This window comes from Oncorhynchus mykiss, chromosome 8, assembly GCF_013265735.2.
Source record: "Oncorhynchus mykiss isolate Arlee chromosome 8, USDA_OmykA_1.1, whole genome shotgun sequence".
Lineage (NCBI taxonomy): Eukaryota > Metazoa > Chordata > Actinopteri > Salmoniformes > Salmonidae > Oncorhynchus > Oncorhynchus mykiss.
The window spans coordinates 18,876,602-18,888,088 of NC_048572.1; the positions used below are offsets into that span (position 1 = coordinate 18,876,602).

The 11,487-nt window shown below is 44.2% G+C and overlaps 1 protein-coding gene across 2 annotated transcripts; it reads right to left on the reverse strand.

Annotated features, from left to right (window-relative positions):
• Positions 1–132: 132 nt before the first annotated feature.
• LOC110529532 (ribonuclease ZC3H12A) lies at positions 133–6,961 on the reverse strand. Of its 2 annotated transcripts, none has more exons than XM_036984924.1 (6): positions 6,943–6,961; positions 4,059–4,612; positions 2,807–2,946; positions 2,344–2,578; positions 2,006–2,112; positions 133–1,461 (listed from the first exon to the last, which is right to left on the reverse strand). In XM_036984924.1, the coding sequence occupies exons 2-6, from the start codon at positions 4,388–4,390 to the stop codon at positions 449–451; spliced, it is 1,827 nt and encodes a 608-aa protein (XP_036840819.1). In that variant the 5' UTR covers positions 4,391–4,612; positions 6,943–6,961; the 3' UTR covers positions 133–448. The 2 variants fall into 2 exon arrangements, with proteins under 2 accessions (XP_036840819.1, XP_021467460.2); XM_021611785.2 differs by lacking the exon at positions 6,943–6,961 and adding an exon at positions 6,079–6,613.
• Between the last annotated feature and the right edge of the window lie 4,526 nt (positions 6,962–11,487).

An 11,487-nucleotide genomic window follows, 5' to 3' on the forward strand; every position in this document is an offset into this window, starting at 1 on the left:
GTTGGCTTGCATTGTCACATCTCCTCACTCCAGTAGATGGCAGTAGAGACCTAAAATAGTTGGTATGATAAAGTTCAGGAAGCTTGGCAGTGTAAATTGGTAAATGAGACAGATCATCAGACAATTTTCAAGGACTTATTTTTAATATGGACAACAAACAAATGACAAGGACAGTATTATTCTGCATACCGTACAGGTTAACACCCATTTTGTCAAATAGCTTCCCTCAGTTTGAGGCTACATGTTAAAACAACACATGCTGCTTTGATACTCTTTAAGGCAATGCTAGATTCAAAATGAACTAGCATCATTCAGGAGATGGTAGTGCATTGCACTTGACCTATATACATACATAGGAAATTCAGCACAGACTGCTACATTTTCAAGCTTGTCTCTAGTCTGCTGAGGAACTACTGTGTTTAATGCTTACAGAGAAAGATCTTGCACGTTAGAAGGGAACGTGACTGGTTCTGAACCTCTGGATCAGAGGAACCAGCTCTGACTTGTTGAGCGTGTGTGGGTACAGACTCATCACATAGTCTACCATGCTGGGGGGGAAGAGGGTGCTGAGCTGGTTCTTCACACTCCTCCTCTGCTCACTATCTGCAGCTTTACCGCCATTGGACCTGGTCATCTCCACTCTCTCGCCAGAGAGGCCCTGTCCCAGGCTGTGTTCTGGGAGGCTGTGACTCTGCCTTTGTGGGGGAGGACTCTGAAAGTACTGCTGCTCGGTGAAATGGATGGGGTTACTGTGAACAACATAGGAGCTCTTTCTTAGCTGTGGCTGGAGATGCTGGTGGCCGTACATGCACTGGCTGCACTCACAGCTCTGTGAGTGGTCACAGCCACAATGTAGCAGTCTTTGGGGGGCATAGTGAACTCCCGAGGAAGGACCACCCAGGCTGAGCCTCTGTGTGTTGCTGCCGTAACTGTGGCTGCTGTAAGTGCTGGAAGGGTAGACGTCCCCACTGCCCTGGCTGCACCCGGCCACCCCACTGCTGTATGTGTAAGACACCCCGGGCCCCTTGGGGTTGTTTGTCTGGTCCTGGACATATAGTCCGGACAGGGAGGTCTCCAAGGAGCCAAAGGCCTCGTCAGTGTCTGGGCTGGGGCAGAAGTGGTGGCTGGATTTGTGCTGTAGAACTGGGCTGCCTGTTTCTCTCTGGCTGGTGAACTGATCACTTGGCAAAGCCCTGTGGGAATGGGAATGTTCATTTTTTCTAAGGTGAGGCGGTGTGGAAGGATATCTGTGTAGATGATTAGTAGTGTGATCCGGCTCATAAAGGGATGTGTAGATATGGCCCTCCTGGCCGAGGCCTGAGGGGAGAAATGACCACTCCCTGTCTGTCTGAGCAGCAGGTTTGCTCTTGGCTCTAAGTTCATCTGCTACAGACAGCTGCGATTGGTTGGAGCGCTCTGGGTGGTAGAACTTGCACTTCACTCCATAAGTACACTTCTTCCCTGGAAAGAAACATATAAGGAATATTTATGGGCTTTCAAAAACATGGCTCACATATGTAACCCTGTAACTCTTTAAAGAGACTGTCAACTAGGATGTGTGTCTGTCTGAGTGCACTCACTGTAAAGCCCTCTTCCACCCTTCTTTAGTACTGTAAACACACTTAGCAAAGCAAACAAAATATGTCTAGTCTCCAGCCTGTTTTTGTTCCACTAGGTACACGGCAGAGTGCTATGAGGGTCTGTTGTACTCCTCTGACAGGAATAATCCCAGGCCTGCCGTTAGCTTTATTATCCTGGGTGTTGATAATAAGGTATTTTGTTTGTGAGTGGCGCTGTGCTGTAGCCTTGGAGTGGTGCTGCTCCCCCATTGCCAACAGCCGACTGACAGGCAGCCAAAGGGAATTACAACCGACCCAACTACTAGTCACAAACTACAAATCAAATCCTGCTCAGCTGGCTCACATTGGATGAGTTAGTCAAAACCCCCAGGTGAATGAGGTAGGAAACTGAAAATAAAAGTGTGTATTGTAAAATATCTACCAACCATATGGGCAACGCTCCTTCTTGTTTTCTGGGGTCCACTGCTTTATTCTCAGAAAGTTGTCAATCGTTGGGCCATTCCTTCCCAGAGGATCATCAGGAGGCATGAACCTTGAATATAAAGTCATATGAATAAGATGTAAGCATGATGCCCAAAACTCTTGAAGTCAAGTCTTCATTACAGATGTATTACAAGTATATAAGCAAGAGGGATTTTGTAGGTGGTGTAACAGGTGGTATACCATCTCTCATATGCCAACCCCAAATTAAAATGGTTTATATCCTCCTTATAGGCCCTGCATCAGATGCCCTCTTAGATGCTGTCTTAGTGTTGGGACTTACTTGTCATTGGCAAAGCTGTACATCAACAGCCTTTCCTCTATAAACGTCTTCCACTCTGGCTTCTCTATCTGCAGGTCTCTGTAGTTGTCATTGGACACAACGATGCCATCAGACTCGTAGGCCAGTTTGATGATGTAGCGGTCGTCGTAACACACCACTCTCTTCCCGTTGACGCAGCGTGATGGGGTGTACACCAGGATCTTTCTCTTCTCCAGCTCATGGAGGATGGGCTGATCTGCAGGGTCACGTGACGAGAGGTTAGAGTTCCATAGACTTGATGGATTGTATCATATCAATCATTAAAAAGACAAGAAAGTAGTGCACAGCATACAGGGTGTAAACCACAATTCTCAGTTATAAAAGGCCATCAATACTGTATGGTGTAGGTGCTCAGTGTGTTGGTGACCTGTGGCTCCACAGTGCCATCTAGCCCTGGTCAGATAGTATAACAGGTGTGTCCTACCTGTCATGGGGGCCTCAGGACGGGGTTGCTCCTTTCTCCACAGAGGCACGAACACTGTGATGTCACGGATACCTCTCTCCAAGAACCACCTAACTGCCAGCAACAGCCCCCGGCATGAAAACACTTGCTTGTTGCCATGGCTGCAAAGACAGGAGCCACAGTAGAACATTAGCTTCCCTTTTTCAGTTCTAAAACGACTGAAGCCTGCTAGCTGTGTGACTCACCTACTCCAATTCACTCTTTTGCATAGCCCCAGCAAAGAGACTGTTGTGTGTCCTTTAATCCCAGAAACAAGTCTAAAGTGAAAACTATCTCCCCAAATTACCAAAAACTGGAATAACAGAAAGTATTGGAGAAGATATAATGTCACACTTCTGTAACCTTGTATAACATGTGAGCTGCAGCATCCTAATAGTGGTGCGATGTCTCCAGCAATACTTTAGACAGGCCTAAGACCTAAAATGCTATAAGGCCTCCCAGACCCTGACTGGCAGCTGATCACAGGGAGTGGATCATTTGCCTATACAGACAGCACTATATATAGCGTGGGGTTTCCCTGCACTCAACCATCAGGAAGTGGTAGGCAACTTTGCATAACAGGACACCAAAGATAAGACATTGTTGCCTTATAAAGCCACTGGGGCAGGGCACCGAACCCAACAACAATAGCACAGGTTATAGAATATACACAATGATTAGTAGAAAGATGTACTTTGCTTAAAAGTTTAGGTAGTGTTTTGGAGTTAAAGCTTTAGGGACAGAGACCTTTAGGAACAAGGAAACTCAGGACTTGAGTAATCAAAGGCTGCTTTGTAAGCAAACTTGTCACTGAGATTTATGCCAGAGTTAATTTGAGTAAGAGGAGTGAGTTTGCCTGAGAAGTAGAATCCTTCAAAGTTCAGCACCCCCCCCCCCAGCATTAGTTTGAGACACGTGATCTGTGTTGGACAAAATAACATCTGATTTATGAGAAGTGAACTTCTCGTTTTGTTCCTCTCAGTTTCGGGCTGCAGTGTCAACACCTACTTCTGTCACCTGTTGATTATTTCAGTATTTGTAGCATGTCTTTTTCACTATTGTTATAACATATCTGACAATACAGGTGCTGTGGGTGACCAGATAAATCGCTATGTGGTTATGTTTTCATTAGTACATACATTAGCTTAATTAGTGCCAGCATTTCATTTAATACTCTGTCTTTATCTATTTAATGCTAAAATTCCTATAGTCCAAAATGAAGTAGTACTCTCACCTCATGGCCACATTGCTTCCATCAATTACCACCGGTCTGAATCCCAAAGTGGGATCCCTGTCTGTAGCTGAGCTGGGCCGTAGGGACTGGCTGGGGTGGGGAGAGCTGCAGCCTCGAGGGACCAGCTGTGGGCTGGAGTGGGCTGAGCGGCTGGCTGGTATGGATGGGGTGGTGGTGGTTGTTGTAGTGGTGATTTGGCAGGTCTTGATCAGCTCCTCCAGTATTTCGTTGGTCTGGGCGTCATGACGCAGGCTCTCTAGCACACGCACAATGTCACTATTGGAGTAGCCCAGCTTGAGGAAGCGCTCCACTTTTCCATTCTGCTGGTCCATGCTGCTGGTCCTCAGCTCAGTGTGGCACACTCTGCCTCAGGTCTGTCAGTGTCTAGTAGTAGTATCCTTCCAGGCTCCTGTCAGGACTCTGTCTGTTGGTGAATCCTCCTCGTCTCCTTTTTCTATCACTTCATCACGGTTTCCACAACAACAGCATCAGTTTTGGAAGATCTGACAGGTGCAGGAAGGCCAGGGGGGGGGTGAGGTGAGGCAACCTCAACTCTGTAAACACATGAAGAAGCATGGTGGAGGTCACGGGGCTTTCAGATACTTTCAATGTGGTTAGGTGCACACTGCACAAGGATAGAATCGGCTGCTCGCGCCGCCACAGTCTCATGACTGCACGCAGACGCTCACGTCATACTGGTCTAGAAAGCCCCTATAGGCTCAGGTGAACTTAAATAAAGTGTTTGATACAACTAGCGCCCGTTGTCATAACAAATATAGACCACCGGAATTAATGAGGATATTCCTCTCTTTGAATCAAAACAGAAATGTTTTATGATATTTGTTTCGCAAATACTTTACATCAGTCCAGTCAGACACATCCTCCATTTAGTGGTCTGGAAAACCCCAATAATTATTTTACAAAGTGACTCTACCAATGACTGAGTATAAAAGGTAGAAAAGTGACATGCTGTGCATACCTTCACCACACCCTTTACCTTCTATTCTGGGTAGGCCTATGGAATGTTGAGGTTATATCTAAGAATAGCAACATATTTAGAAAGTGTTAAAAGCTTCAGGAATGTATTTTTCCACCAATCGTGGACTATCATGGTGACAGTGAACAAGCACAAATTGAAAGTCCTCATCTCTACTTTAACATGCAGTCTTACATGCACACACACACACACACACACACACGTTTGTATGCCCCATCATCTGTTCCCTAAGAGCACCCTTTTATCCCGACCGCATTCAAATTTGAAAGGCACTGGTGTTTTCAAGATCAAATCTAATTTTATTTGTCACATACGCCGAATACAACAGGTGACAACCTTAGACAGAGTAGACTCAACAGACAGAGTCCTGACAGGAGTTTGATAAGAGACGTGTTTAATGTTTATTGATACATCATAAAAGCCTCTTGGAGAATAAGGAAGAAAATGTCAGGCTAAGACAAACATTGCTCAGTTTACAAGTAAACTCTAATAGAGAAGCATACCATGCCAGTTAATGCACAACTATATAGGGGTGATAATTCCAAGATAAATATGGGTTACGATACCCCACACCCCCACTCATTTGCACGTGACAATTGAGATTAGGGTTGTTGATCTTCTACCTCTGAATAGTTTGAACAATCTACTTCTAACCACATCCTCTCTCACCGCTGCATCTCAAACCAGAACACTCTTTCTGCACCACCTCTACAAGACTAGACACAGTCCTGAATGCAGAGTATGAGGCTTCCCACGCCTGTCTTACAACGATCACACACTTCGTGTCTCACTGAACACTTGCTGTGAACTGTGTGGTAGTTGAAATGAACACTTGCCAAACTCTCAAGCACACAACATAAAGACAATCCTAGTGAACTATCAAAGAAACCAAAACTACCCAAATAAATGATATCAGCTCTAAGAAGTTAAACATTTACATAAAGTAAACCCTTTGCAGCTGAACAAGATTTGGATATTAGGTGGATTGTGTGCTAATTCTGCTCCCTCTCTCTCTCTACTTACAGTTCCAGTAGGTGGCAGTTAGAAGGAGCATCAATCAGCCTGCTTGTCTGGTGGAGAACCTGTTGATGTGTGTGAGAGAGCGTCAATCTCATGGAGAGACAGAACCGGTGTGTACTCTTATTAGTCATATGAGGAAGTCTCCAGAGACTTTGCTCAGACCAATGCCAGCAAGGAAGCAAAAGACAAATGCAATCATTTCACTTCCTCATCTGAGCCCAATACAGAGTCTGGGTCAGAATGCAGCTTGTTATAGGTAAGCCCCTTCCCGTCTTTCTTTGATCTTCCTGGTGTGGCATTACAACACAGTGGGACTGCCTGAGACTTGATACTGTACCTAGCCAGTTACCCGGCACTGTTCTTACTTTGTACTGTTACATATTGTTCAGTAGTAGGTGAAGTTCTATTGAATATGAGGTTAGTTCTTGAAATATGAGCAGCTCGTATGAGATTCATATCGTAAGAGCGGACGTTTAATAACCCCAACATACACCGCAGGGGGCACCTTAATTGGGGAGGATGGGCTCGTGGTAATGGCTGGAGCAGAATAGGTGGAATGGTATCAAATACCATTTACTCTGTTCCAGCCATTATTATGAGCCGTCCTCCACTCAGCAGCCTCCACTGACGTACACACACTACCACACACATCATTTTGAATCTGAAACAAGACGAATAGCTTTAAGGAACGGTGAAATATAATTCAATTTGCATAACATGCCATAGTGGTATGTCTGTCAAAATAAAGTCTATAGTTGAAAATCTAGAGCTTGTCTTTCTTGTGATACAGCACACACACAGAGGCTGATATTACTACGTATTTCCCTCTGGAATGCCAGACACCATTTCCTCCTGCAATGAACTCACCTACTCTCTGAGTCGTGGCTGTAGCTCAACTGACAGATGAGATTGACAACAGCCAGAACCATAAACCCTCCCCCTGAGAGTCAAGTTGCTCTTAAATGAAATGTTTTGGCCATACAGGTTTAGAATCAAGGACATTATATTTATTCAGTACACATAAATATGCAAAAACACCCAGGCTACATATTTGCATGAGACTTAAAACGTATGACAAATATTGAATACATGTATTTGGACAATATAGTATCATGTTACAAAGGAGTTGGGTGGACAACAGATGATGGTCACCCAAGCTACAGTTAAAATATTTTGCATGCATGCTTAAAGCACAGCATAATGCTCAATGTACAGTAAACCTTATTCGGCTGATTAAAATTGCGTTGTGATACAATACAGTAGGTTAGTTACCTCTTAATGTGGATGCTTGAGATACTTAATGACAAAACAAGACATTTGCTGATTGATATATTTACAGAATATTTTTGTGAATATGTTTAAAAAATAAATAAATACATTTCTGGTTGGGGTGAGGCATCCTCGTAGGCCATGCATGACAGCGGTTTTCTCAGGAACAGTTCCCACATACAGCAGTTAAAAAACTGGTAGAGATTCTAAGGAAAGTGTCTTACACTTCCTTATCTACCTGCATGCACTGAGAATAAGTGGATAAGTTATTTGTCTGTAATGTATTTTTCGTTATGTGTTGGACCCCAGTAAGACTAGCTGTTGCCATTGGCTTATGGGGATCCTAATAAATCTAATCTAAATCAAATAAGTGGAGGGTTCATTTTACAGAGCAAGTAGATTTGGTTTATTTTGATGGATATGCTATAAAGGGAATGAATGACTGCTTTTTAAGTGCAGTTTCAAGTGTTTGGTCTTTACAAAGATAAAGGTTTAGTACATTATCTAAACATAGGTTTCTGCCTCCCAGGTTGATTACGGGTCTATCCTCGTGGTGTACTTTCAATCAGGTACTGTAAATACACAGTGAGTGAGTAAGATCTACACCATTGGAGAAAGAAAAAAAACATTTGTGCTTTCAGTTCCTTTAAAGCGATGTTTTTTCTTCCACACACACACTGGTGAAATGGAGAAGGAACACAGCAGGTAATCATGATGTGTGACACCATCGACAACAGGCTACAACATGATCATCACATGACTCATATGGGCGGCTTGAGCACATTGAGCTGTAGGCGTATGAACGAGTAATTTAACCTTTATTTAACTAGGCAAGTCAGTTAAGAACAAATTCTTATTTACAATGCCAGCCTACAAAAAAGATCTAATAAAACAAATATAGGACAAAACCAACATCACGACAAGAGAGAAACCACAACACTACATAAAGAGACCTAAGACAACAACATAACATGGCAGCAACACATGACAACACAGTGTAGCCGATGTGAAATGGCTAGCTAGTTAGCGGGGGTGCGCGCTAGTGGCGTTTCAATCGGAGACGTCACTTGCTCTGAGACCTTGAAGTAGTGGTTCCCCTTGATCTGCAAGGGCCGCGGCTTTTGTGGAGCGATGGGTAATGATGCTTCGAGGGTGACTGTTGACGTGTGCAGAGCGTCCCTGGTTCGCGCCCAGGTCGGGGTGAGGGGACGGACGTAAAGTCTATACTGTTACATTGGTGCCGTGACCCGGATCACTGGTTGCTGCGGAAAAAGGAGGAGGTCAAAAGGGGGGTGAGTGTAGCCGATGTGAAATGGCTAGCTAGTTAGCGGGGGTGCGCACTAGTGGCGTTTCAATTGGAGACGTCACTTGCTCTGAGACCTTGAAGTAGTGGTTCCCCTTGCTCTGCAAGGGCTGCGGCTTTTGTGGAGCGATGGGTAACGATGCTTCGAGGGTGACTGTTGACGTGTGCAGAACGTCCCTGGTTCGCGCCCAGGTCGGGGCGAGGGGACTGATATAAACTCTATACTGTTACATCATGGTAGCAACACCACATGACACCAAATGGTAGCAGCACAAAACATGGTACAAACATTATTGGGCACAGACAACACCAAAGGCAAGAAGGTAGAGACAACAATACATCACGCGAAGCAGCCACAACTGTCAGTAAGAGTGTCCATGATTGAGTCTTTGAATGAAGAGATGGAGATAAAACTGTCGCTAGCTTCAGCAAACTGAAAAGAGGAGCGAACCAGGGATGTGTGCGCTTTGGGGACCTTTAACAGAACGTGACTGGCAGAACGGGTGTTGTATGTGGAGGATGAGGGCTGCAGTAGGTATTTCAGATAGGGGGTGTGAGGCCTAGGAGGGTTTTATAAATAAGCATCAACCAGTGGGTCTTGCGAAGGGTATGACAGAGATGACCAGTTTACAGAGGAGTATAGAGTGCAGTGATGTGTCCTATAAGGAGCATTGGTAGCAAATCTGATGGCCGAATGGTAAAGAACATCTAGCCGCTTGAGCACCCTTACCTGCCGATCTATAAATTACGTCTCCGTAATCTAGTATGGGTAGGATGGTCATGTGAATCAGGGTTAGTTTTGCAGCTGGGGTGAAAGAGGAGCGATTACGATAGAGGAAACCAAGTCTAGATTTAACTTTAGCCTGCAGCTTTGATATGTGTTGAGAGAAGGACAGCGTATCGTCTAGCCATACTCCCAAGTACTTGTATGAGGTGACTACCTCAAGCTCTAAACCCTCAGAGGTAGTAATCACACCGGTGGGGAGAGGGGCATTGTACCAAACCACATTACCTTTATTTTGGAGGTGTTCGGAGTACTGTTAAGGGCAGAGAAAGCTTGTTGGACACTAAGAAAGCTTTGTTGTAGAGCGATTAACACAACATCTTGGGAGGGGCCAGCTGAGTATAAGACTATCAACACTTTGATAAACAGGGCAAAATAGAAATTGGCCTATAACAGTTAGGATCAGCTTGATCTCCCCCTTTCAATAAAGGACGCACCGTGGTTGTGACTAACCTCAAGACGTGGCAATCAAATATCACTTGACAGTTGTGGAGGCAAAGCAAATGAGAGCTCTATTCCTCCTACTCACCCACTGGCTCTATGTCTCAGGAGGACCCGCCCTCGCCACTTTCACTGAGCCGTTTGATATTTATTTGATAACAGGGGAAATAAGTGAGAGGGTGGAACCTTTAAAAAGAACCTGATACATTTCCTGGAACTGACAAACACTTTGTATCACAGTAGATATCAACACTAGAAAACATCAGATGCCAAATCACCAAGTTCATGCACAGTCATGCACATAAGAAACAATAGATATCAGGCCATTTATTCTACAACGGGTTGCCTTGTATAACAAAGTGGAAAATAACATCTTGAAAGTGGGTGAAGTGTTTCTAACAGTTAAGCAGATTTGTTATTGTTGATCGAATACGTTATTGTCTAGCCTTATCTTTAACTACTGTTCAAAAGGCCTAACTGCACAAATACATTCCTAGCTCTTACAACTGATCCACTCACTGCATGGGCACACACTGGTTGAATTAACGTTCCTTCGAAGTATTGGGATGTGGAATCAACGTTGAAAATACATTGAATTTGAACAAAAACTTATCAACCGGTACGGTTTTCATTTACAGTACATTCGGAAAGTATTCAGAGCCCTTGACTTTTTCCAGATTATTACGTTATTCTAAAATTGTTACGTTTTTTTTCTCATCAATCTACAAGCAATGCCGCATACTGACAAAGTGAACAGATTTTTTTGAAGTTTTTTCAAATGTATTAAAAATAAAAACAGAAATACCATATTTATATATATATATACACACACATACATACATACAGTGGGGCAAAAAAGTATTTAGTCAGCCACCAATTGTGCAAGTTCTCCCACTTAAAAAGATGAGAGAAGCCTGTAATTTTCATCATAGGTACACTTCAACTATGACAGACAAAATGAGAAAAAAAATCCAGAAAATCGCATTGTGAACACCGGTTCATATAAGGTCCCACAGTTGACAGTGGATGTCTGAGCAAAAACCAAGCCATGAGGTCGAAGGAATTGTCCGTAGAGCTTCGAGACAGGATTGTCGAGGCACAGATCTGGGGAAGGGTACCAAAACATTTCTGCAGCATTGGAAGTCCCCAAGAACACAGTGGCCTCCATCATTCTTAAATGGAAGAAGTTTGGAACCACCAAGACTCTTCCTAGAGATAGCCACCTGGTCAAACTGAGCAATCGGGGGAGAATCTCTGGTCTGATGAAACCAAGATTAAACTCTTTGGCATGACTGCCAAGTGTCACGTCTGGAGGAAACCTGGCACCATCTCTATGGTGAAGCATGGTGATGGCAGCGACATGCGGTGATGTTTTTCACCGGCAATGACTGGTAGACTAGACAGGATCGAGGGAAAGATGAAAGGAGCAAAGTACAAAGAGATTCTTGATAAAAAACCTGTTCAAGAGCGCTCAGAACCTCAGACTGGGGCAACGGTTCACCTTTCCAACAGGACAACGACCCTAAGCATACAGCCAAGACAACGCAGGAGTGGCTTCAAGTCTCTGAATGTCCTTGAGTGGCCCAGCCAGACCCCGGACTTGAACCTAATCTAA

Bases quoted from the DNA above. Each gene is read 5' to 3' on its own strand.
- LOC110529532 (XM_036984924.1), bottom strand. From the start codon at position 4,390: ATGGACCAGCAGAATGGAAAAGTGGAGCGCTTCCTCAAGCTGGGCTAC. The intron at 2,113-2,343 runs GTAAGTCCCAAC...TTTATATTCAAG, and splicing joins TACAGCTTTGCCAATGACAA to GTTCATGCCTCCTGATGATC. The intron at 1,462-2,005 runs GTTGGTAGATAT...GTTTCTTTCCAG, and splicing joins GAAGGAGCGTTGCCCATATG to GGAAGAAGTGTACTTATGGA.